Source organism: Anopheles nili, chromosome 2, assembly GCF_943737925.1.
Source record: "Anopheles nili chromosome 2, idAnoNiliSN_F5_01, whole genome shotgun sequence".
Lineage (NCBI taxonomy): Eukaryota > Metazoa > Arthropoda > Insecta > Diptera > Culicidae > Anopheles > Anopheles nili.
In genome coordinates, this window is record NC_071291.1 from 31,931,332 (window position 1) to 31,953,975 (window position 22,644).

Sequence of the window (22,644 nt, forward strand, 5' to 3'; positions counted from 1 at the left end):
CAAGTAATTAATTCGTTCTCCACCCTGCCTTGTTCGTTAGTACAAGGACGATCTCGGCACTACTGCGCATATGGACGTTTGAAAATTGTTATTTCGCTCATTAAATTATGAGCAGGTCCCTTGGGAGCCTTAGAAAGTTCACCGTTACGAAGAAAAGGTCATAAAAATGCGTTTTTTTCCGTTCAGCACGTTTTGCATCTACTGAATATTTTAGCTGTTGCCCTGATCCTTAGTCTTAACGGAGCCGAAGCGAAAAACTACCCATTGCAGGGATTAATTAATTTCAAAATATAATTAAAACGTAAGGATACTTTTGTCTTAATATGAATTATGTACCCAATATGGGGTACGTTTTGTACAAAGTGGAACAAGGACTTCTTCAGCAGAGTCAATTTGAAGAAAAGCTTATCCAAAGCTTGGCAAATTTATAGATAGAAAGCCAATAGAGTTTTCAGATTATGTATTTACTGTAAACTAAAGATTTTAGATATCCGTATGATTTTCTGCTCTTGTGTTGACTTTCGAACAACCGTTAATTTAAAAAAAGGGTCGCACTCAATTCGCATAATAAAAATCCGAACAACTTAAATAGTTTATTGAATAGTTACTGCAAGTAATAAAATATGATATAAAACACGAGATTCACTCAACAAAGGCGTTACGTTCGCGATCGATCAGTATGCGAATAGAAATTATAATATATAAAAAAACCTAATCATGCGATTAATGGTGATCCGAGGACACGTATCGATTTGCGGAATCTTCCACACAAACAAAATAAGCACGGACACAAATACGAGATTCGCTGTGGATGCAAATCCAACGAGCACCGGAGTTACCTTACCGGTTACTTCGCAGTGCACCAATGTTCGAGTGTACGCCGGACTTCGCACCAGAGCACGATGGTACGATGCAACGGTAGAGCGGTCGGATAACACGGGACGGTAGGAAATTATGGAAATACGCTCGAATGACACCGGGGGCGCAATAACAACGTTCCTTCATAGCCCTTGGGGCGCGATCATCCGATTTGCCACTGCACCTCATAGCTGCACACAACCGGGAAGTAGTGCTCGCACCGAATATGGCAAATCGCAATCGTGGTGCATGATCGCAGGAGGCGAGTGCATTGCTGTCTGGTGCCGGTGCCCGACGGTCAGCAGATTGGTTCGAGAGTGCAATAAATCTGGCAAGGCATGGGACCAACACACAGGGCCGTTCTGACACGCCTCGGATTGATGGTAGCGGAATGATTTCAGAACAATAAATATATCTTCCTTCTCGATAGCTTCCAAGTACATACGGCTCTGAACAAAGACACCACGGTGAAACTAAGCTGAAAGTAACACCGAGCAGCACAAGACGTACTACCCAATCGCGTTCTGTAAGTGGTTCTATACGTCGTAAAAACTGCAGCTTAAAACCGGGGCTAATGCATTTCATAAACGTGTTACCCAGCACAAAGAGACATCGGTGCGATCGCTGGACTGGGCTGGGTGATCTGCATATCTTAAGCGACCATAATTCAATCCCATGCGATTTGTGCACGCCCGGACACCATTTTAGTCCGTGTAAATGTGGAGACCTTCCAAGTTCACGATGCGCTGTGACATTTATTGAATAATCGTAGCTCTATTAGCGTTCCATCCACAGCCATGAGATTCCGCAGGCTGGTGTGTGCAACAACAACAAAAAAGCACCGCCGGCTACGGTAGACTTGATGGCTCGTAAAATCATTACGATCCAAGATCAAGCGCGATCGTGGAAACGGTTCCATAATCGGTCTCTCTCTCCACCCTCCGTGACCAGTGACAACCGACATCGGAGAAAAGCTGGACGTGGTATTGCATCGGTTACATCGCCACACTTCGTCGACCCTGCCGGCGTTGGAGAGGTTCCAGCATAGCCTTACGATATTACCGCACTCGGTCGTATAAAAAAAAATATAAGCCGCCGCGCGTAACTAAAAGTCGCCCCGCGCTTTCTCTTGAAACGTACCGCGATGACGGGGGAAGGCAATTGCAAAACGGGCGTTTGCTTCGATCAAAATTGCATCCAAGGGTAGGAGGCCACAACCAGCCAGCCGTCGGGTGTTACGGGCCGTCGTAACACGCGAATCGTCACTGTAACGGTCAGCTTCGTCGAATGGCGAAAGGTTTTGCTGGCCTGCCCCGGGGGGGGGGGGGGGAAAGGTACACAGGTGGGAAGGGACGGTGGCCGATGGGTCCACCCTTCCATCACCGTACCATAGGCGCTCCAGTGGCCTGCTAACCGTGGCATACTGTGCGAAGGCATACTCTCGAAGTAACTTTGTCGGTGCTTTTAAAGCCGGGGTGGTTGTGCGTATGCTTTGGTGTGGGAGCATGCAGGGAGGCGTTTGTTGTTTCCAATTCCAATGTAGACGCCACCACGATCCGGCTGCACACTGCGCACGAGCTGATGGCATTTGCCTCGCGTACAGCACACGATCGCACGATCAAATTATGTCATCGGTGCAGAGTCGAGCACGCTCACTTACTAGGGGGATTCGCCATCGTGCGAGTGTGCGCGCGAGTGCAATCAACGTCCGATTGCAATGCAGCAGGTGGATCGCAGGTTGGTGGTGCATTCGTTACTAGTCATGACAACGAAAAAAAAATGGTACGGTACCCGGCGCCCATCACAGGCACCGAGCGAGCACATAACGAGAATAAAAAATAATTACATGAGCCTGGTTTTTTGAGCCAGATCAGCCTATTCTTTAACCACCGCGCACACTACTTTGAGCAATCTTTGGTCTAATGACTGACCATTGCCGACGTAACTAGGCGTCAGACGGCCATCGACGACTTTGTTTTGAAATTTAAACACACCTCCACGACGGGCGCTGTTTGGACAGTGGACGTCCTTCGCCAAAAAGAGGTCTCGGTTTAAGGTGGCATCCGTGACGTGCGATTGTATCGATCATTTGCAATTCGACGTTTAAAATAAATGTTTGCGCACATCTCATTTCTGCGTCGAAGAGCGAGACAGCACCTAATGACGCTCGAGAGCACAAATGTTTCAACCGGAATCGAAATGTACTATAAAACGGAACTAACTGGACGCTAGTAGCATCCATACGTTCACTGCCATGTCTCAGCTAAAGATCGTCTGCTTCGTTCTACTGTCGGTTGCGGTTTTGGTGAGTTTTCCTTCCCCAAATCAATTGTCTTACGCCCTTAAAAGAACCAGTGAAATCACCCAAAATGTGTTCTACCACGTCTCGAACGCGTATAGATTGAACCGTTGTTGGCGGCACCTATTTTTTGGTTTCTTCCGTGGAGCTTCACCAGCACTACCACCGGCAGCAGCTCGACCGCCACGTCAGCTTCATCGAATGGGGCTTCGAATTCCTCCAACGTTTCCGTCGCGATTGGAAACCGCGTTAACACCTCAGCCGGCCTGGACGACTATGGTACGAACATAACGAACGTGCAAATAAACGTGAACCGAATGCGAAGGGCCATCACGGAAGTCGACCTAACCGGGCTTAGTCCGGGGCTGATGGTCCGGGCCCTCGGAGACCTCCCGGCGAATGGATCCTTCATTTCTGTCGGCGAACACACGATCCACCTACCGGCAAACGTGTCCAATCTCACCGTCAACACGTACCTCATCAATGGAGTTCCTGAGGAGGTGCAAGTGACTACGTCCCCGGGTTCTAGCAGCGAAACTTCGGGTCCGCTGCAGAATGCCATTGGCATATTTAAGAAGTTCGTAGCGACCCTCTTTGGGACGAAAAACTAAGCTTAGGTGCATGAATCTGCAAAAGTGCATGAATCCGTTGCAATTGAAAGTAGACTAACTTAAACGTTTTTAGTTTTTGAATAAAATAGGACGCTAGTCTTTAGAGTGAAAACAAAAACCAATCACCCAACAATCCGTGCACCAATCGTGTAACCAACGATCGTGCACAGCATTGTGGTTTTTCGATAAGAAAAAAAATGCTAAAAATGCGGCAGCAACACACAGCGGGGCGATAAAGTGTGTCACTGTTTGACGTTGGGCTGTTTTCACCGGGGTGTGCGTTTCAATAGTACAGGAAAATTTAGAAAAGAAAAGTCAACCCTCATTAGAACACTTCAGCTGGTAGAGCTCGAAGAGTTGTTTGCAAACATCAACACCCGAAGCGATCGTCTCCCGTTGACGTACAGCTGGTATGTCACTGCAGGAGCATTTCAGCAAGCGCATCGGTAGGTTGCGCATTCACTCCGTCTTGCTTGGGGTGGCTATTTTAAGATGACATATATTTTTTCACCATCCAAGCAGAAGGAAGCGAGACCGTGATCGGATCTGTTTTTAACACCGTCGTACGGGTTCACCATCGAAAGAAAGAAAGCTACGTACAGCACCCTCCGAATGCGTTAGAATAGATGCATTTGAGAACAGCAAAAAAAACTCCCTAACATTGCTCATAAAATGGTTGTATGCTTCAAATCAGAGTTTCGTAAGAGCAGCTAAGCTTGAAAAGTAAACCTGAAGTGCTGTCAATTCGGGCGTCGTATTAGAACCACAAACGTATCAGAAAAGAAAATGAAAATGTTCCTCACGCGGAAGAAAAGAAACAAGCAGGGCGATCATAGAACACCGTTCCTTATTTGGTGAAGTTGGGCTTTTCAAGGCAACGCAGGTCCGTTCTCGCCCTGTAACTAATCAAGCGGAACTCGTCTGACAACGATCAATCACTCGCGAACGTTGCGCGGCTGATGACCCGAGAGTTAAATCAACGCAGCTTGAATAGGCGCTCGCAAGAGGGCTGTTTGCTCCAGGGGACCAGCACCAACCCTACGTTCACGTTAAGTGATGCCAATTAAAGCCATTCCCTGCTGCCGTCTTCGGGACGCCATGCTCCGTAGGCTAGCGGGAGTAAGCTAAACTACACCCAGAACGTATTCCAATCGGTCATTTGCACAACCCAGCCACAGGCCAGTAGACGCTCGCTGGTGTTAGTTCGGTTGCGGTTTGGTTGATAATTTACCGTCAATTGCATACGGTCACGGAAGCTGTTTGACGCAATTTAGTGTCGCGAGGAAACCACAACCATCGACCGGTTTAAAGGGGAGGGAAAAGCCATAACAATCGCGACAAGTGCAAGTCGATCGCGGTGTGCAATGTTTTTCTGCCGTTCGGTTATCTTTTCCGGAACATCGATTGATAAGAAGCAGTTTAGGTGTAAGATTTAAGTTTCTTTGGACTATGAACCCACGCTTTTTCAAAAGGAACGTTGAAATCTTGACCATTTCAATCCCCTAACGCGTTAGGTCCCCAACCAGGCAAGGTCACACGCACTACAACTTCAGTGTCTATTGAACTGCTTTTTTTTCTTCAACAACTCGACAATTTTCACACATCTCAAAGGTAATTTACCGTGGGTAGCCGATGCGGTGAAGCAGCACTTGCTCTCCATATCTGTCGAATGTTTCGGACGCCACACACCGTGCAACAAAACGGCGCGCGTTTATCAAGTGGCGGACGTTGGCGGCATCGGTGTTTTTTTTTAAGTTGACCGCACCACCACGGGCCGGATTTGACAGACCTAACGCCAACCCACTATGATCTAACCCTCTAAGAGGGTGGCTTATTCCGTATTTATCACATAAACATATGACTCAATTTTCCATCACCAAACGGCTATCCTAGACCGAACCGAATGTCATATGATCATGGCATGCTCGGCTCCATAATTCAAAATGAATGGATAAAAAGAAATCCGAATAAGGGGCCCCTGTCAGCCTCTACTCTCCGGTGGACCAGAGCTATTGAAAAGTTTGAATATTATAAATAAGAATGACGACAGTGATTTGAAAGTCATGCTCTAGGCTAGAATGATGGACGCATATTCTAAAAAGTGCTATTCATTTGAGGACTGGAAACTATTCCTTTTTGGGGGACCCATTTGAATAGTATTCTTGATCGTTATTTAGAATAATTTCTCCAGCTGCAATTGCATCCAACTAGAATCATTACAGTACATTGTAGCGCCACCCTTGAATTTCGAGTAGCAAGCTATAATTAACTGCAGCCTCGTGCACTCGCATGGCCGCATCAGGAGCCAACAAGCTAAGATGCTGGAAATTAGCTCGTGTGTCCCATCAGTTGCAATGACGCCAGCGTAAATTCTAGCGAAATGGTAGTACGTTTTTCACTTGCCCAAGGCGTAGGCTAGAACACACGCATTCACCTTCAACTGCAATCGCTACTGTACGACGTCGGAGCGAGCTATAGAATAGAAAACAATCTTAAGCCTCCACGTGTTCTTGTCATAACGATGCTTTATAAATAAACCGAACAAATGCGAATGCTCGTCGAATAGCCTTCGCCTTTTGTTGGTTCTACATATGGATTCCATTGTATGGATGGCATTACTGCATACTTACTTTTGTGAATCAAAATTGCACCGATTCAATTAGCTGCAGTACATATATTGTTGTGTACATGACAGCGATAGGGAGAATACGCGAACGGAAGACAACTCAATTTTAGCTCTCTCAATTGCAGAAACGTGTACGACATTTTACACGATTTTCAAGATAAGGAGCGGGTCTAACTGATGGTTCATTCAATGAGTCAACTAAGGGCGCATTACTATGGCAAATAAAAAGTGTTACAAACACGGCAAACGTTGACTAATGGCTATCTCCTAGGCATTGAAAAAAAAAGCACTAAGAAAGAGCCATCAGCTGGATAAAAAAATATGCAGATCAACACAAGCAAAAGAAATCGCACGTTGTCACGGAAAAGTTGCAGCATCGCAAAGTAGTTTATACTTTCACTTTTTTGCAAACACCATTTAACGAGACGCATCAAACGGAAGCGACGACGATGTGGTCCTCTGCAGCTTGCAGTTTACTGTGGTTGACTCACCTGCGAATGAAACAAAATGGTACATACTATCATTAGAACATGCGGATATATAAGAAATAGATATGTTAAAACAACTATTTGTACTGTTTAGTAAAAAAAAAAAAACAATATACAAATTTCCCTTTCCAGGAAGAACAATAATATCCGGAGAGCTTGATTAGCGTTGAAAGCACGGTATACTCAAGACAAATATAGCGAACATCTGTACCACTGTGGATCTCACTCTACTCAACAAAAGGCTAATTTGTTTTGCATTTCCTTTAGATATCACTCCGAGAATTCTTCCGCTTTCACGTTGTTGATTGCTTTTCCGAAAGGTAAGCCGAACACCTGATAAAGCAAGCTTCGAGCGTAATGGAAATGCATTTCCGCTGTAAACATGAAAATTACGTTATGCACTAAATGGAATCCTTGCCTTATCCGTACGACATTTTATTTTTCAGTGACTATATAGTCGACTACTCGAAAGCCACCGCACTGCAAAAAAAACTAGCATCGCATAAGAGCTGATTTGCTTTAAAAAAAAAAACTACTTTCCTGGAAAGCACGGTGCGCGTTAGAGAAAAATACTCGCTCTTGCAATACCGCTTTTTCTTATCACTTGTGGCTTGTAATTTTCTTAAACTACACCAGAGACCTAACGCCGCACTATCGCACCGAAGCTTGCGAACAAAAATGGTACGCGCGGAAGTTGATGTTTCTAATATCCGTTGCTTGATTAAATTTCCCACTAGCAACTGACGGTGTATGTTGCTCGAGTTCGAGTACATTTGTTAGCCATATCTAAAGCCTGCTATTTATCGCAAACGTATTTAAATGTATACTGCAACAACGAGAACCTTTTTTATGAGTTCATACTTGTTAGCTTCATGTGACGAATATATACTATCAGAACGAATATGAACGCTGATATATATTTTTTTCCATCTCGAAAGCAGTGTACATAAAACTCCAATAAGTGAGCTTTATTCTGCGTCATAAAATTTCAGCTAAATACTAACGAGATGGAATGAATTGATTTCAGTCCCTACTGGCAGCATTGTAATGCGTTTCGCAAACACCACCGAAGCGAAGAGGCAACAAAAGCCCAACCTAACGCAACAATGTGATCCATTAAACTTGGCACCAATTTTCCCAACCCGAAGCAACGACAAAATTGTCTGAAAAAAACACGATCTGCCGTGAACGTGTATCGCCGGCTAATTCATGCCTAATCGATTTATTTTCCTCAATCACCAAACCAAGTTGCATAAACGAACACAGAGCTATCGATTTGGCAAATGAAAGAGAAAGAAATGTGCCAACCGTCTTCCGGTTTGTCTAGGTGTGCTCAGACACTCAAATGATGCAGACAAAAGTGGATCACTCGGCATTAAAATTATGCACATAAAGAATCGAAAACAGGTTAAAAAAAAACTACGCGATGAAAAAACTAACCAGGTCGTCCAAGCCACGACAGCCTGTTCCTTGTTCGGGCGGTAGAAAAAAAACCACTCTAAAACGAAACCCTTTCTGTTATACTGTTTCGTTGGCGACTAACTTTTTTTTATCTTTTTGTGTTGTTTCTTTATTTTTTTGCGATAGTATTTTTGCAATTTTCTAGCCACCACCCTTAACAGCAAAACAGCCCGCAGCCACAATCGATTGTAATGCGAGCGCTCAACGCTGGCACAAGAGTGGCAGTTTTGGAGCATAAAGCAAAAAGCTGATACGAAACCAGCCCAAATGGAACACTTTCGATTGCTTCCAGCGTACGCTCGAAGCTGATGTTGTACGCAGAGAATGTTTTTCCAGCGTTCGATTGGAGTTTATTACGCAGAAAAAGAGCGTCCTATTGAGATATGCTATACGTGCTTGGGAAAGACTTTTATAGACCGTCACTGTAGTGATGAAATGATCATCAAATGGATAGTAAATTTTCATTTTTTTTGCTTCTAATGATTATTTGACCTCTAACATCCTCAATAACAGAGCTCTAGCACACGTGTGCAATAAAATGTGAGAAGAATGCTTATTATTTCTTCCTGTGCACAATTATAATATTATTTGTACGTAGAGCATTTGACCTGAGGAACCGCAGAAAGGTTACGGACCTCCAAAAACATTTCAACCGCAGGCTGATTGCAATATCGTGTCCAACACGTGCGTCATTCGTGCGCTTGTTCGCCCAAAAAAACAGTGCCAGACAACGGCAACACGCGCCCCTAACGTAGTCAGCTGTCTGAGATCTAATCCTCGGAAACGTGCGAATCCTCGGAAAAAGCGAAACCGAGACGGCGCATTGGGCTTGATAAAACATTACGGGAAACCCGTAATCATGCACTGCATTAGCGACGGCGCGCGTAATTGATAACAAGCTACACACGAAAAGATCCGAAAAGAAAAGTGAATCATTGCAAGCGCTACAGCTTTTTTCTCTCTCTCTCTCTCTCTCTCTCTTTTCTCTTGATTTCACCCCATCATTACAAGGCCTAATGTAGGGGTGCTTTTTTTCTTTGCGTGGGAGGTTTGTTTCACGTGCTACAAATTAAAAGAGGAAGCATTAGCACCGGCTACTCAGCCCCACAAACCGAACAAGCGGAAGTGAGCAAGCTCCAGCGAGATAGCAAAAATACGATAAAAGCCCGCGAAAGAGCCCGCGCGATTACGATCGGTGGAAAGTGATCACGCTTTGGGTGAGAGACGCCAACGCCCGCACGACACGACGAGTGGTTATGAATACACACGCTCGTTTTCTTCAGTTTCCTCTCGAAATGCATCGCAATTTCGGGAGTTTCAACACTCTCGATCGACCAACAAAGCAACCGCCACCGAAAAAGTTTGGCCAAACACGCGAGACCTTGGCCTGCATTTCTCTCTCTCTCTCTCTCTCTCTCTCTCTCTCTTTCTCTCTCGACCAGCCCAACTTTCGAGGCGGTCTACAGACTCCCCGGGGCCCCGTCATTCGAACCGGTAGCTTATGGGAATTCGGTGGAGGGTTTCTCCATTTCTCCACGATCGAGCCGTGACCGATCAGCTTTGGACCGATCTTCTTCTTCTCTGTTGACCTTCGCCCATCGAACGCGTGTCTCAATATCGCGTGTGTTTGTGTGTGTGTGTGTGTGTGTCAAAACCAACCCTCCTCCTGTGGGACAGAAAACTCGCTTTCCCGAGGCGTAATGCAAATTAACTGACCTTTCCATCACGTGGAACGGTCGGATGCGCCTGTCGGATCAAAAATTACTCCCCCCCCTGTTGGGTTGGCAAGGAGTAACGAGAGGACGAGGACCCTGGGGATCGGTATCGATTAGGTTCGACCCAACAACCGGACGACGATGGTCGACGAAGCCACGCGTGCCTCGAGTGTGCACTTGAGCGATGGGCAGAAGAAAAGAAAATCTCGATGACGACGCGACGGGTTTCGCGCGAAGGTCTCGACGTCTCGTCGATGAAGTCGCAGAAGCCGGTCTTCGATTACGAAACCATGGGAGCGGGGATGGGAGAGGGGGACCACGTATGGCATGGGTGCCGTTTTTTTTTTTCGCTTGTTCCAAAACTGTTAAGCCATAATTTATGTACCACGACCAAACAGAGAGAGAGAGAGAGCGAGAGAATCTACCCCCAATCCGTTCAATGTCATCCGAGGCCGTTCGCTTATCTTTGGCATCGAGAAGCGGATGCGTCGATGGGATAAGTCCTCTAAACCGGTTTCGGTGAATTCGTCGCAGCGATATAGCATTTTTCCAAGGTTTTGTCTTCACCAGCTCTAACGGCGGTTTCGTTGTGGAACAACAACGTGAGAAGTTGCATACAATATGATGTACGTGTCGGATCGTTGGAAACATAAAACATTAACCATGATGCCCAACTTTTAATCGGATTTATAGCTAAGATATTGTCAAAGCACATATCTTTTAAAGAAGTTAAAGATGATTTCTCATTGGGTTTAAACTTTGTTATCATGTACAAACTTTGTTACAATTACTATTACTTACTATGTGTAATTATATATTGCTTTCTATGTTAATGTTATAAACAATCCAACCTATGCTTTAGGTACAATTTCGATTCAATATATGTGAAACTTTTATATTACCTTGACATAAGCGACATGTTTCATACAAGGATATGACATAAGGATAAAAGGATATGATATTAGAATGTTATGCGAAAAACGTTTTTCAAACAAATAAAAATACGCAAACAAAACGCACAGGTCATTGACTCCGAAAGCCCGCACACATGACCATATCCATTGTCCTTCAAAGGAGACTTCCACGCCAGCTTCACCATAAACGTTCTGCCCTTTTCTTTTGCAATCCTAGTTTCATTTGCTGCACCGCTCCTTGCGTGAGGTCTTTCCGCACGGACGAAACCTGCCGCCCTTTCTCAACGACGAAACGGCCGCCGGAAGGCCGCTATTATTGCAGCGCAACTGTAGCATTATTGCCTCCCAAGGCTGGCGCTCTATTTTCCCTTTGCCGTTTTTGGAAAGCAGGATCGATTGCTTTCATTCCCACCGTTAGGGCGACGGGGCATTTGATTGCAACGGACCGTAAAATGTCAGCCACACACACACACACAATGGGACGTCGTCTTCGATTTCGAGGGGGTAAACGTTCTTGAAGTACAAATCGAATGGATGGAAGCGATGATATCGATACCAATCGAGTTCCGGTGAGTGGTGGAATAATGTTTCTCGGAAGCCCATCAATGCACGGGTGGGTTGGGGGCATTTTCTCCCTACAAAACTAAACCATTCTGTCGTGCAGTAAGTTTTTCTTGTTTTCCAAACAGTTACACAAAATCAAGCCCGCGCTTCGCCGAAGCAATAGCACGATCAAAGATAGCGTTCCGCGTGTTTACGCTAAGAAAGCAAAGGCGCCTCGGTTTTTGCTTCGTTTCGTGCACCGACAGTCGGTGGTGCCGCTTTGAGTTTGCGCTCTATCGACACATTTGCATACACGGTGTGGTGGTGCGCCATCATAGGATGCAGGGCGTAAACAACAAGCCGGCTAATATATTTCCACATTTTCCGCATTTTTGGTTTCATCCCCAGTCACGCGGTTGCCCCGTTCTCGGACACACGGTCCCGCCGCTCAGTGCTGCACATAGCGATGTGGGGCAGAAATGCAAAAAAAGAACACCATTTGCTCTAATTTCAGTGCAAGGGGACAGAGCAATCACACCCGCGTACTCACGAGACCAACCCGGCAAGCTCGGCCAGCCCGTATGTGGGTCACTTCCGGTGGTGTGGGGGTGGGCTTGAACCGCACGTAACGCCCGTTCCCGTTTCGCTCCGAAACAATGGTCCGGTTTTCCTCTCCCGTGCAAATGCCAGCCAGCCGCGGGAGAAGAAAATTGCAATTTTCCCTCGTCCCGTTACGGTTGGGTGGTTATTCTGTTATTTTCTTTATTTTTCATTTGTGCTTCAACTTTGGCCTCCACCGACTGAAACGTTGCATGTCATGTGACAAGCTAATCTACCCCAACGGTCGTTTAAGATGATGGTGTACATGTTACAATCACGCGTGAAGTCAACCATAATTCATGTAGGCACTAAATCCATTAACGAAAAGAAATCTTACATCTATAGCCGGTTTTAATTAAATTGTGAAGATCGCACAATCAAATGTCAACACAACAAATTCAAATGCTCTCGTTAAAAAAAGGATCACATAAAAGATAGTTTTCGAGCACTTTTCATTCGATTGGCGGGGTGCGAATGGCTCTAACACCCCGTGGGGGGGCAAAAAAAACACATGCTTTTCAAATGTGTATTTTGAGTCCACTTAGTGATTTTTATTCATTCACTTCATTCTGGCTTACGGACATTAGGCGACAGTGTAGTGGTTCGACACAGCCCAAGTCTAGCCGACCACAACCAAAGCACCGAGACGTGACTCGTTGCAGGGTGAAATAAAAGAAGGGAAAAAACATGCACCCTATATACTACACCAGGTAACGCCGAAGGGTCTCTGTAATGTTCGCTCCATTGCTAGGCTAGGTCTTGAACAATCGCAGACCAACCGACGACAGTGGGGACCCTCCTAATGGCATAGGGCTCTGACTCACTGACATCGCGTTGGTATGGTAGCACATGCTTTGCACATACAAAAAAAAAATAAGTAAGAGGCTTCTAATCTGACGTAACGGCTAACCACTCGCAGCGTCTATGGGCGTCCATTTCTAAGGGTAATTGCAATCGTAATGTAAACCTTAAGTTCGTAATTGCAAACATTTATGGCGGGGAACACAACGAGTGGACATACAATCATTTAAAAAACATTTTGCATTGTGCACGAGTGTGTGCCGGGAGTGTTTAAAAACAGCATTTGAAGACTCTCTTTGTAGAGTTTGAAACACTGCCGTAAAGTGATTTTTTTTTTCAAAATTACCCTTCAACGACCAGTACACTATTTTTGGAAGGCTCTTAAGTTATGAAGCCTAGATAAATAATTGAACTAATAATCACATCTAATTAGCCGATCGCGAATATTCGGTTAATTTAAAAGAAAAACGAAAGACGATTAGATAAACAATGGGTGGAAATAAAACTACTCAACCAGCGCCAGGTAGCGATCGGATAGCGGCGGATATACAGCAGAGAGCGCACCGTTGCACCACGCGCGGTGAAAAGCGTGGTGGAAAATCACCAACCACGGTGGGCCGCGGAAAAGGGAGTGCTGGTTTTGCAATCATCCGGGCGAAGGCGTAACATCTTTCAACCGTGACAGAGGTGACGTTAATGCTGCACACGACGGGGATGAGAGCGAGCGAGAAAGCAAACAACAACAACGAAAATCACAAAACAAACAAACAGAGGGCTTCCCAATTTTGAGGCGTCCCAACCGAGTGCGGATTCGTTACCGCATGTCGAAAGCCGACCAACTGGCCCATATGTAACCTTCTGGTGGTGACGAAAAACGCGGTGCTCGCGTCGCTTCTTTAGGCGGCCATTTTTCCAACCCACCCACGCCGGTGGATCCCGCGGCGCAGATAGGTTTTTGATAAATGCACCGATAGCACCGTGCGAAACGAAGGAAAAACTGAAAGCAAACGCCCCATTCTAGCGATGTGTTAAATTCGCTTTCCATCACGGAGGAAATAGCTCGTCCGCTGGCCTCGGTGCAGGCCTCGGACTTTCCATTTTGGAAGCCTCGCTCGGAACCGAAAACCGAACTGCAAAGACCTCCGGCAAGGCAAGGGAGCAGATTCGGTCCGATTTATATGCTCGCGGGTTTCACTGTTGCCTCACAGCTACAGCGCTGCTGAAGCTGGACGACGACGTAGCGTTACTTCACCTTTAAGGCGGCCGGCAATAAATACGGGGTGGGTGGCGTGGTTTAGCCCGCGTGGAGTTTTGCGCGCTGTTTTAACTGTACCCCCACCCACTGCGGCCAGAGGTTCGCCAAACGGTTCATGCCAGCAGACGAGGCCGGCCAAATTACGCAACCGAATCATGGGGGCGGCACGGAAATTTTACTCTTCATTGCCTGACAGTTGGCGAACTTTAAAGTGAAGCGAAAAAGGGAGAAAAAGAATCCCGCTTCTTAGGGAGGCGGGTATGAGAAAATATCACGGAGCCCAGTGGCGGTGGGTGGAAGCAGATTGCAGCTTTTTGAATGGAGAATTGGACAAACCATGTAACGGGGAAGGATTCGTTGGGAAATGTACGTAGGTACAGGAGAACTGTTGTAGCAAAAATTCAGAGACCTGAGCCAATATAAGAGTGCTTGCTTGATTGCTTAAGTCAACAAATAAAATCAAAAAACATATTTTACCGCTTTGCAACGATTAAACGAAGCAGATTAATTAATTAAACGATTAATTAAACGAAACAGTTATTACTGTACAACATTTCCAACCACCCAAAACAAAATGTCTCCAAAACCTCAGAAGCACAAAAGAAAGTGATCTGTAAAAGCACCGCGAGCACAAAACGTCTTCTTCCTCCTTCGCTTCGCGGTCACGAACGCGGAAGTTGCGTGGTTTGGCGATTCGTCACGCGAGCCACGCCAGACGGGGAGGCTAAAGGTCGTAGAAAATTTAGATTAGCTCACGATCGTGACACGACTGTCTAGTGAAAGCCAACAGACTCTTGCATTAGGCGCGCGCGCGCACACACGCTCAGTGAGTAGTGTGCGTTTGTTTAAACGATGCGTGGAAACAAAGTAAGAGGACAAAAAATCGAAGAAAAAAGAACAAACAGCAGTCAAACGTACGCATCAAACAAAAAAGCAATTCAAGCGAAGGAAAGCGCGATACTGCGAGCATTGAGAACGTCGAAACCAACGCTGAACCGAACGCGCGATCGTGATCGCGACACGCAAGCGCTTGCAAACGCAGCAAAGAGTCAACATGCTGGCTTCTTGGGGATGGCTTTCTTCTTCCCGTCCAGCAACGTTAAGGGAGCGAAACCGGGCCCAGCAAGCAGAGTGTGGCGCGAGTTCAAGGAAGAACGTTGAACCGGAGTAAAATACGCCGCCCGATTTACGCCGGTCGATGTGAGGATGTGAGGATGGGCAGCCGCAGGCATTTGCGAACAGCGATCGTAATGAAGCGTGATGGTTAACGAGTGTTCGTAGAACAGCTGGAACAAAATTTTCTTACGATTTATGCTCATCCTGTCGATTTAATCGGCTGTTCCAAATCAAGTGTGATGCATCGAAGAAACCTTTTACGAACTTATAGCACGTAAAAAATGAGTTAATTATGTCGAGAAAAAAGAAACAAAAACGACGATAAAACGTTACTTAAAATAATTTTGAAACTGTTTTTGCATTACACTAAAATTAATCCCCTTTAATATGCTCGCTCACGAAAAAGAAACACACTGGCGTTACCAAACTAAAGCAGAAAAACGTTCACACCCGTTCTAAATAAAGATCAGTGCGCTGAGAAGTCTACCAGTCATACAAATTTCCCACCGTTGGTGGGGTGCAGCACCACCCTCAAAACCACACCACGCCAAATCGATGGGTAAGAAAAGGGGTAAGCAAAATAAAATATATCCTACTGGTTAAAAGAAGGAGCAAAAAAAAACACATCCCCAAAATCTAGATCACAGGGGTTTTTCCTCGCAATTCTTGAATGTACCAGATATCATCACACGATACTGGGTGTTGGAATTGGGCCAAATGCATTAGTTTTTTGTTGCTGCTCTTTGTTGAATAACTGCTTGTTAGACGCTTCTGGCTATGTAACCTATTTTTCATCATACTGCAGCCACACATTTTTTTTGCAGTTTGAAAGAGTAGTTTTTTAAGCAAAAATATGCACTACATACATACTATATGAATTTCAATAGTGTTACTATAAGATATCAGATTCATAATTGAAAGCTATCATTCATGCATAATTAGTAAAAAATAAAACAAAAAAAAGCTACAAAATGTAATGCACCGTGAGGAGGCTCGTACCAACAGCTGTTGCATTCGCAATTAATCATCGTGACGCGTGAAAACGATCCCGCGTTGAAGGCAAACAAACGCAAGTTCATCTTCCTGTTTCTGCGCTTGTTCGTTAGCTAATTTTAAACCGCTTCTGCGTGGTGTGGCTTCGTGCCCTTCTCGATGCGCGCTACGCAGGCAGAAGTCAGCAGCGGTGTCTCAAGCAAACTGATCTTTCGTGGTGGACGAAGCGATCCTCCGGCCATTTTCTGCTGGCTTTCGGTTACTTCTTTCACGTTGCGTCTGCTTGCGCAACTTTTCGATGCATTTGCGTTCACCCCCGAATGGAATGGCTTTGGCTTTTCACACGTCACAGCGACCATGCTGCTGCACAACGGTCGTGATTATAGCACGTTTTGTGTTTTAGAAGGGAGCAAAAGATCATCGCGATCGGGCTTGTTTTACATACAATGAAATAGATAGCAGATCTAAGGGAAAATGCTTGCGTTGCGTTGTTTCGATAGCAAATGATATCGACGCGTTTTCGTCCAACAAAAATCTTAATAAATAGGTGCAACAAAATGTCATCCCTCATTAAAGAGCGTAAAAATACTAAAATTGAAAAGACATTCAATAAAACCGTCACGACGGCGGATGAAGATCCTCACCGCTTACGAAATCAACCCGAGGGGATTTATCAACACTCAACCGGCCAAAAAGAAAATCCGAGCCACCACAAAAACACTTAAATGTTTGCTCCCGTATGTGTTAAGAACCCTCTCAGCATAAGGGCCAAGACACACCACCTGCGCCGCCACTTGCGGTTGTAAGGTGTTTTAGGGGCAAAAGCAGCATAAAACCGCACCCGCGGGCTCCTCGTGCTCAAGCTTTCCTCTTATCGAATGATCTGAAAATGTTTATTTTTACCGTTTCCCACCTCGTGCGCTGATGAGCCGAAACCGAAATCTACCAAAACGATCCTTCCCCCGCTCACAGGACTCTTTTTTATTTCGCATACACATTTCAACGCCGCTCGAAATTCTTCCCACGGTTTTCATAGAACGCTCATCGTGCCGGAAAAGCATGTTTTCGTTTTCTCGGCTCCCACCCCGCGTACCAAGAATAGAAACCCAAAATGCCAACACACACACACCCACACACACAAAGCGACAACTTTCCTTCGTGCGAAACGTTTGCAACCACAACCCGCCCGAGCGTTACAATTTATCACCGCGCGCGTAAAACGATCACCTGCGGCAAACGAGGTGGCGGCACAGGACGAGATGAACGTGACGGATTTTCCCGCTTTTCCGTGTGCGTAGCTTGCTTTTTTTTCAAACGGCCACCGGCAGCCCTCCCTCGCACTCATCGGTTTTGTCCGTACGTGATTAAGCGGGATTTTACTGTGTGCTAAATTGGAAGATGAACCCGCGCGCCCTAAGCGACGGGGATGGTCGCGATGTAATGGCCGTTTCGCGAGCCGTTTTTGTACGCGACGTGGGGGGGTAAGGTTAAGGTTATAGTGGCCAACAACAACAACAACAAAATCGCACACCAAACCAGGGGGGATGCGTGCCCTTGAAAACTGTTGCCGCGCGCCGGATGTGGCCCCACAGCACAGAGGTGAATGTACAGTTAACAACCGGAACATGCGAAAGTATACATGTCCCACAGTTTAATGAACTTTTACAGAGGCGAATTTGAGGGAAGAATTTTTTTTGTACATTAAAAAAATGTAAAAACCGCCCCTGCGAGATATTTCAAACGCCAGTAGCAACGATTTTCTATTCCCAGGCAAACGAAACAGAAAAAAAAACCTCTCCACGATCCTGTTTAATCGATATCTTAAATCGCTCGTCTCTGCTCGTGTCTCAACCGTGAAAAAGACCGCTTTCGATAAGCCATTTTAGAGTCTCGTATCTCGCACACCCCGTCGTTGGGATTTATTAAGGCCTTGATCAATTAGGCATTCTAACGGCATTAGGTTTAGGCGCTCGTTTTAGAAGAAAGACAAACACACACACACACACATAACCTTCATCGGCAGATTATGCTAATCGATGGTACGAAACCCTGGTGGTAGCCCGCCCACAGATTGCTCTCACGCACCGTTCGTCACCAGCCGAAAGGTGTTGGAGCCTTCGAACCGGACGATCTGGGGCTTGGCGGTATGATTTAACGGTCGAACCAGAATCGGGGTGGGTGGTGTTGGGTTGCCGTTGGGTTTGACTTTATTTCGGTGTGGTGAAAATTAACGAGCTAAACGTACAACAGCGATAGCCATGCTGAGGTTTGGGGAATCCATTTGATTAGCGGTGGTGCTTTATTTATAACTTCGAACCACAACAACCTGACGCGGATGTTTAGTGGTTTGAGCGGAGTAGAGACTTTTAAATCCTTCGCAACATTCAGTAGTACCGCCAGGAGATGGTCATTTCGACTATCATAGACACGTTTAATTAAAAATGAATTTTTAAGGGCTGTACTAGCACCTATCACAGTTACCTGCTCCGTTCATTGGGCTTTACACATCACGCACAGGGCGGCCAATAATTAATTCTCTCAATAAATAAAGCGGCTAGTTTCTAGCCTGCTGCGAATGAAACTCACGATGGTTCCCGACCTGGGAAAATGGGCCCGGAAATGGGCTGCACCAATCGATACACACATTCGCTCACCCACGAAGGAACAAAGAAAGGAACAAGCCTGCGTTGCGAGACCGCCTGATAGCCAACATGATGAACTCTCCAACGATTGAGCAGGGCGAGGGCAAAGGTCAAGGCGAACGAATAAAGCAGAAAGCTTGTCCGGTGGTGGCGACCGTTTGTTTTGCCGTTTGAAACACGTTATTCCGGAGTTACACTACGCGCCCTGACAACCTCAGCGAACCGGCAGAACAGAGCGGTTTGTTGTAGTTGTACCGGGGGGTGGGAGTTAGTTTAACACCTTCGCACACACTTTCGTGTAGTTTCGTACGCGCACGGTGTTACGTGCGTGTGCGGTATCTGTCGCTCGTTGCCCCGAGAGACCCCATAGTTAGATGATCAACACGTCGCCAATGGCGTTGCTGAGGGACGAGGCAGAAAAAGAAAAAAACAAATGGACATGCATAAATGAACCACCATCATCGACGTCACGCGTCATATCACGACAGCGAAAGGAATGTGTGTACCACGGGCCCAAGATGTGTGCCAGCAGGAAATGGTGTGTTTGATTGGTTTAAGCGCGTCATTTGGGCTTTTAAAATTTATAACAGAGACTCCCAAACGGCCGCCATTTTGGTTGGCTTGCAGGCCTACACTAAGTCAGCAGCAACATCAGCGAGCAAAACCTGCGTCAACGTACGCCTTGGTGAGTGGAAAGCATATCCTTTACGAGAAACTGTTGCCTCTGCCAGGCCTGACTGGTGACTGGTGAGAAGGAAAATGTGACCAGCTTGATAGGCTTTGCGTGCGAGCATTCAATCTCGCCCGCCGAGCGTGACTATCGGTTGGTTCCAATCGCGTCCTGCCAAAGAGACACGAACAATTGAGATATTTTGGGAATTTCGGGGGGGCGGGTCACACGAATTTACGGGCGTGTGTTACATGGGCGCGGTCCTTGAAACTTGCGACCTGCGTTTGCTGTACAAAACTCCCTCAAAATCGATACTAATGATAGGGGCTAAATATGAACGTAACGTCGGCGTCGCGACGGACAGAAATAAATCGATCCTCATGAGGCGCTGCCAAACATAAAACAAATGATAATGGCCATTCCAGCGTAATGCAATTACAATCACGATCCGACCGGGACATTATTTAGATGATTATAACCGTAGCCGTTTACAAACAAAAATAGCTCATCGTTAGCAGGTTTACAGGCGATGAAATTTTTTCATGCCAGAAGCGCGCCAAAAGAAAAAAAAGGCTTCCTATTAAGTACGACGAATAAAAATGGGAATACCCAATACGCTAAACAGCGACAAAAAAATATGGCGCAATATGAGGCGCAATAAAAATACAACCATAAAAGGATCTCTCATTGAACGCCATCCGTGCCCTGGTCGATTCCGTCAGTCATCAAAAAACGGTGGTCGCAAACTTCCGCCATTCCGCACACAGCTTACGTCAAGTGATTTTTAGACGAAAAGGCAAGGACATCCGCATTAGAGCCCGAAAATCTTAATGCGAACCTGCCTACAACAAGTCGACGTACTATCGTTTCAGCTACCGGTGATGAGAATTGCGCAGGTTTCACACAGAACCTACCCCAAAAAACACACGCGTCAGCGGGCTGATAAAAAAAAATAGCTCCCGATTAAAAACCGGTAATTCGCTGTGTTCAGTTTGTGGCTGATCGCTAGCGTAATTTTACAGACAAACAAATGAAAAAAAACCAACCACCCTAGCGTGCCATCAACCTAGCTCTAAGCCGCGCCGTTGGCTTTCCGAAAAAGGATCGAATTCCCTTCGTGCAAGCGGCATACCGCAGAAGTACCGGAGGCAACACTCAGCAGCCGCCTGTGTCCCGGAAGACGTACGATATAATAAACCGAGGATCGATCGAGCTCCAAATATGGCTCCAGCGGGTAGCATAGGCGAAGACGACTCACGCGCAAGCACAATGGCCGGAGTCAAGGATAATATACACAAACCGTTGCGCGGGAAACACAAAGCGTTTTAGTCACCGCAGTAGGAAGCATCGCAAACATTTAAACAGCCTGCGAACCGATTGTTCCCGTCAAATGGCAAATGGTGTCCTTTTTAGAAACGTTCGAGCAGAAGTGCTCGGACGCATAGTAACGTGTACATTAGAAAGTATCATCGAGCAGCTTTAGTATGATTTCCTAAAACACACAAAAGGCTCAATAAGGCAATAAAGGCAAAATAAGAGCAGCTTTATAAAACCTTACAAAAATAAGACTTCTTTGTGTCTACTATTTGTATGATTCATTAGCTTCAAAATATGAATCTTTGTCTGGTATGGTTACGCTTTTCTTCTTTCTTTCTTGCCTTCAGATCATTCCACAGTTCACACCCTGGAAAAAACCATTCTCGATCGACGCCACTGTTGCGGTTAGCTCTGGCCACGAATTCCTGGAACGGGGGTCTCGGACCCTGGAACCCAGAGAACCCTGGAGAGATCTTTAATGATAACGGTTGGACACAGCGGACACGGATCGGTGATTATTGTCCACATCTCGATCACGCAACCCCGACGCACTCCAGAGCGAGGTCAACGATCGTACCCGTGCTTTGTCCAAGCCAACACAAACAACGAAACCGCGTCCCAAACAAGAACCATTGCTAAGAAAGATGTCCAGGGGAGGCACGCACAAAGACCTGAATGCCAGTGTCCCGTGTTTCTCGCCTGTCGGTGAAGGAGGTCCTCGCGACAGAATGGGGCAGAAAACCTCCCAGTAGGGACGCTGGGTACACGCTCAAAAACCTGATCGATATCCGGAAACGGTGGCGGCCGATACCGATGACGATGGATGGTGCAATAACCGTGCACGCGCACCGTGAAACATCACCCAGACGGCTGGTGGTGATCGAACCGTTACAATTAGACGGAGCGAGAGGTCGGAGCTTTTAATTCGTCGCCGGACCCGCGGGTATCGAGAATGTTATTTTTACTGCACCGCGAAGGTCAACCGGTTTCGATAGACGACGCTCGCTTTTTTTTTCTTTTTACTCGCCTTCTTCACGAGTCTGTCCGATCGTTTGGTTAAACGCTGGACGCTGGAGGACGCGTAAAGTGGACGGCAGAGTGAAGAAACTGGCTGAAGCTGCTCAAGAGCCACAAAGCCAAAGGACCGGGGCGCCGATAGCTCATCGAGGCATTTCGAGGCGATTGCGGTGCGGTGGTTGTTATTGTTGGAACAAAATGCGAATGGGTTAGTTTTTTGTAAATGAGCTTGGGTTATTTCCCCTGCAAGCGTGCATTTAAAATAAGAATATTTTCTGATATAAAACGCTCTAACGATTTAATTTTTTATACTTTTTGTTGACGCTTGAGGTCGTATTTTGTGTAGAACTTTTAAAGCATTAATTATTAATTTCTTTTTCAAGTAAAATTCTTATAGTAACATTTATAGGATGCTTTCATATTTTATGAAAAAATTACTGCACTGAACGGGCTACTGAAAAGCTGACATTTCGATATTTACAAAGTATTGGAAAAATGCAAGTATTCTAAAAAATAAACAAAAAAAGTGATTATCCTGAATACCTTCACATTAAAGAATAGTATTTATTTGAAATGTGCTTCTTTTTGTTGTTTAACTAATCAGCAAACCTTCTCATCTTGGCTCAGAGTACAAATCCTCCATCAATTCACATTTCACACCATCGCTGGTCAGCCCTTTCTCCCGCCCACCCGTTCACGACCCACTCTCACCCTTTTT

At 45.9% G+C, this 22,644-nt stretch overlaps 2 protein-coding genes across 2 annotated transcripts in view; one reads left to right on the top strand and one right to left on the bottom strand.

The window, feature by feature from the left end:
- LOC128721869 (protein fem-1 homolog CG6966) overlaps positions 1-22,644 on the bottom strand; it is a 45,726-nt gene that overhangs the window by 17,331 nt on the left and 5,751 nt on the right. The window lies entirely within an intron of this gene.
- On the top strand, positions 3,109-4,022 carry LOC128721870 (uncharacterized). Its single transcript, XM_053815671.1, has 2 exons — positions 3,109-3,163; positions 3,259-4,022. Exons 1-2 carry the CDS (start codon positions 3,113-3,115, stop codon positions 3,766-3,768), a joined length of 561 nt encoding a protein of 186 aa, XP_053671646.1. The 5' UTR covers positions 3,109-3,112; the 3' UTR covers positions 3,769-4,022.

Coding starts and splice junctions, on each gene's coding strand:
- LOC128721870 (XM_053815671.1), top strand. CDS start 3,113: ATGTCTCAGCTAAAGATCGTCTGCTTCGTTCTACTGTCGGTTGCGGTT. Junction 3,164..3,258: donor TACTGTCGGTTGCGGTTTTG/GTGAGTTTTCCT, acceptor GAACGCGTATAG/ATTGAACCGTTGTTGGCGGC.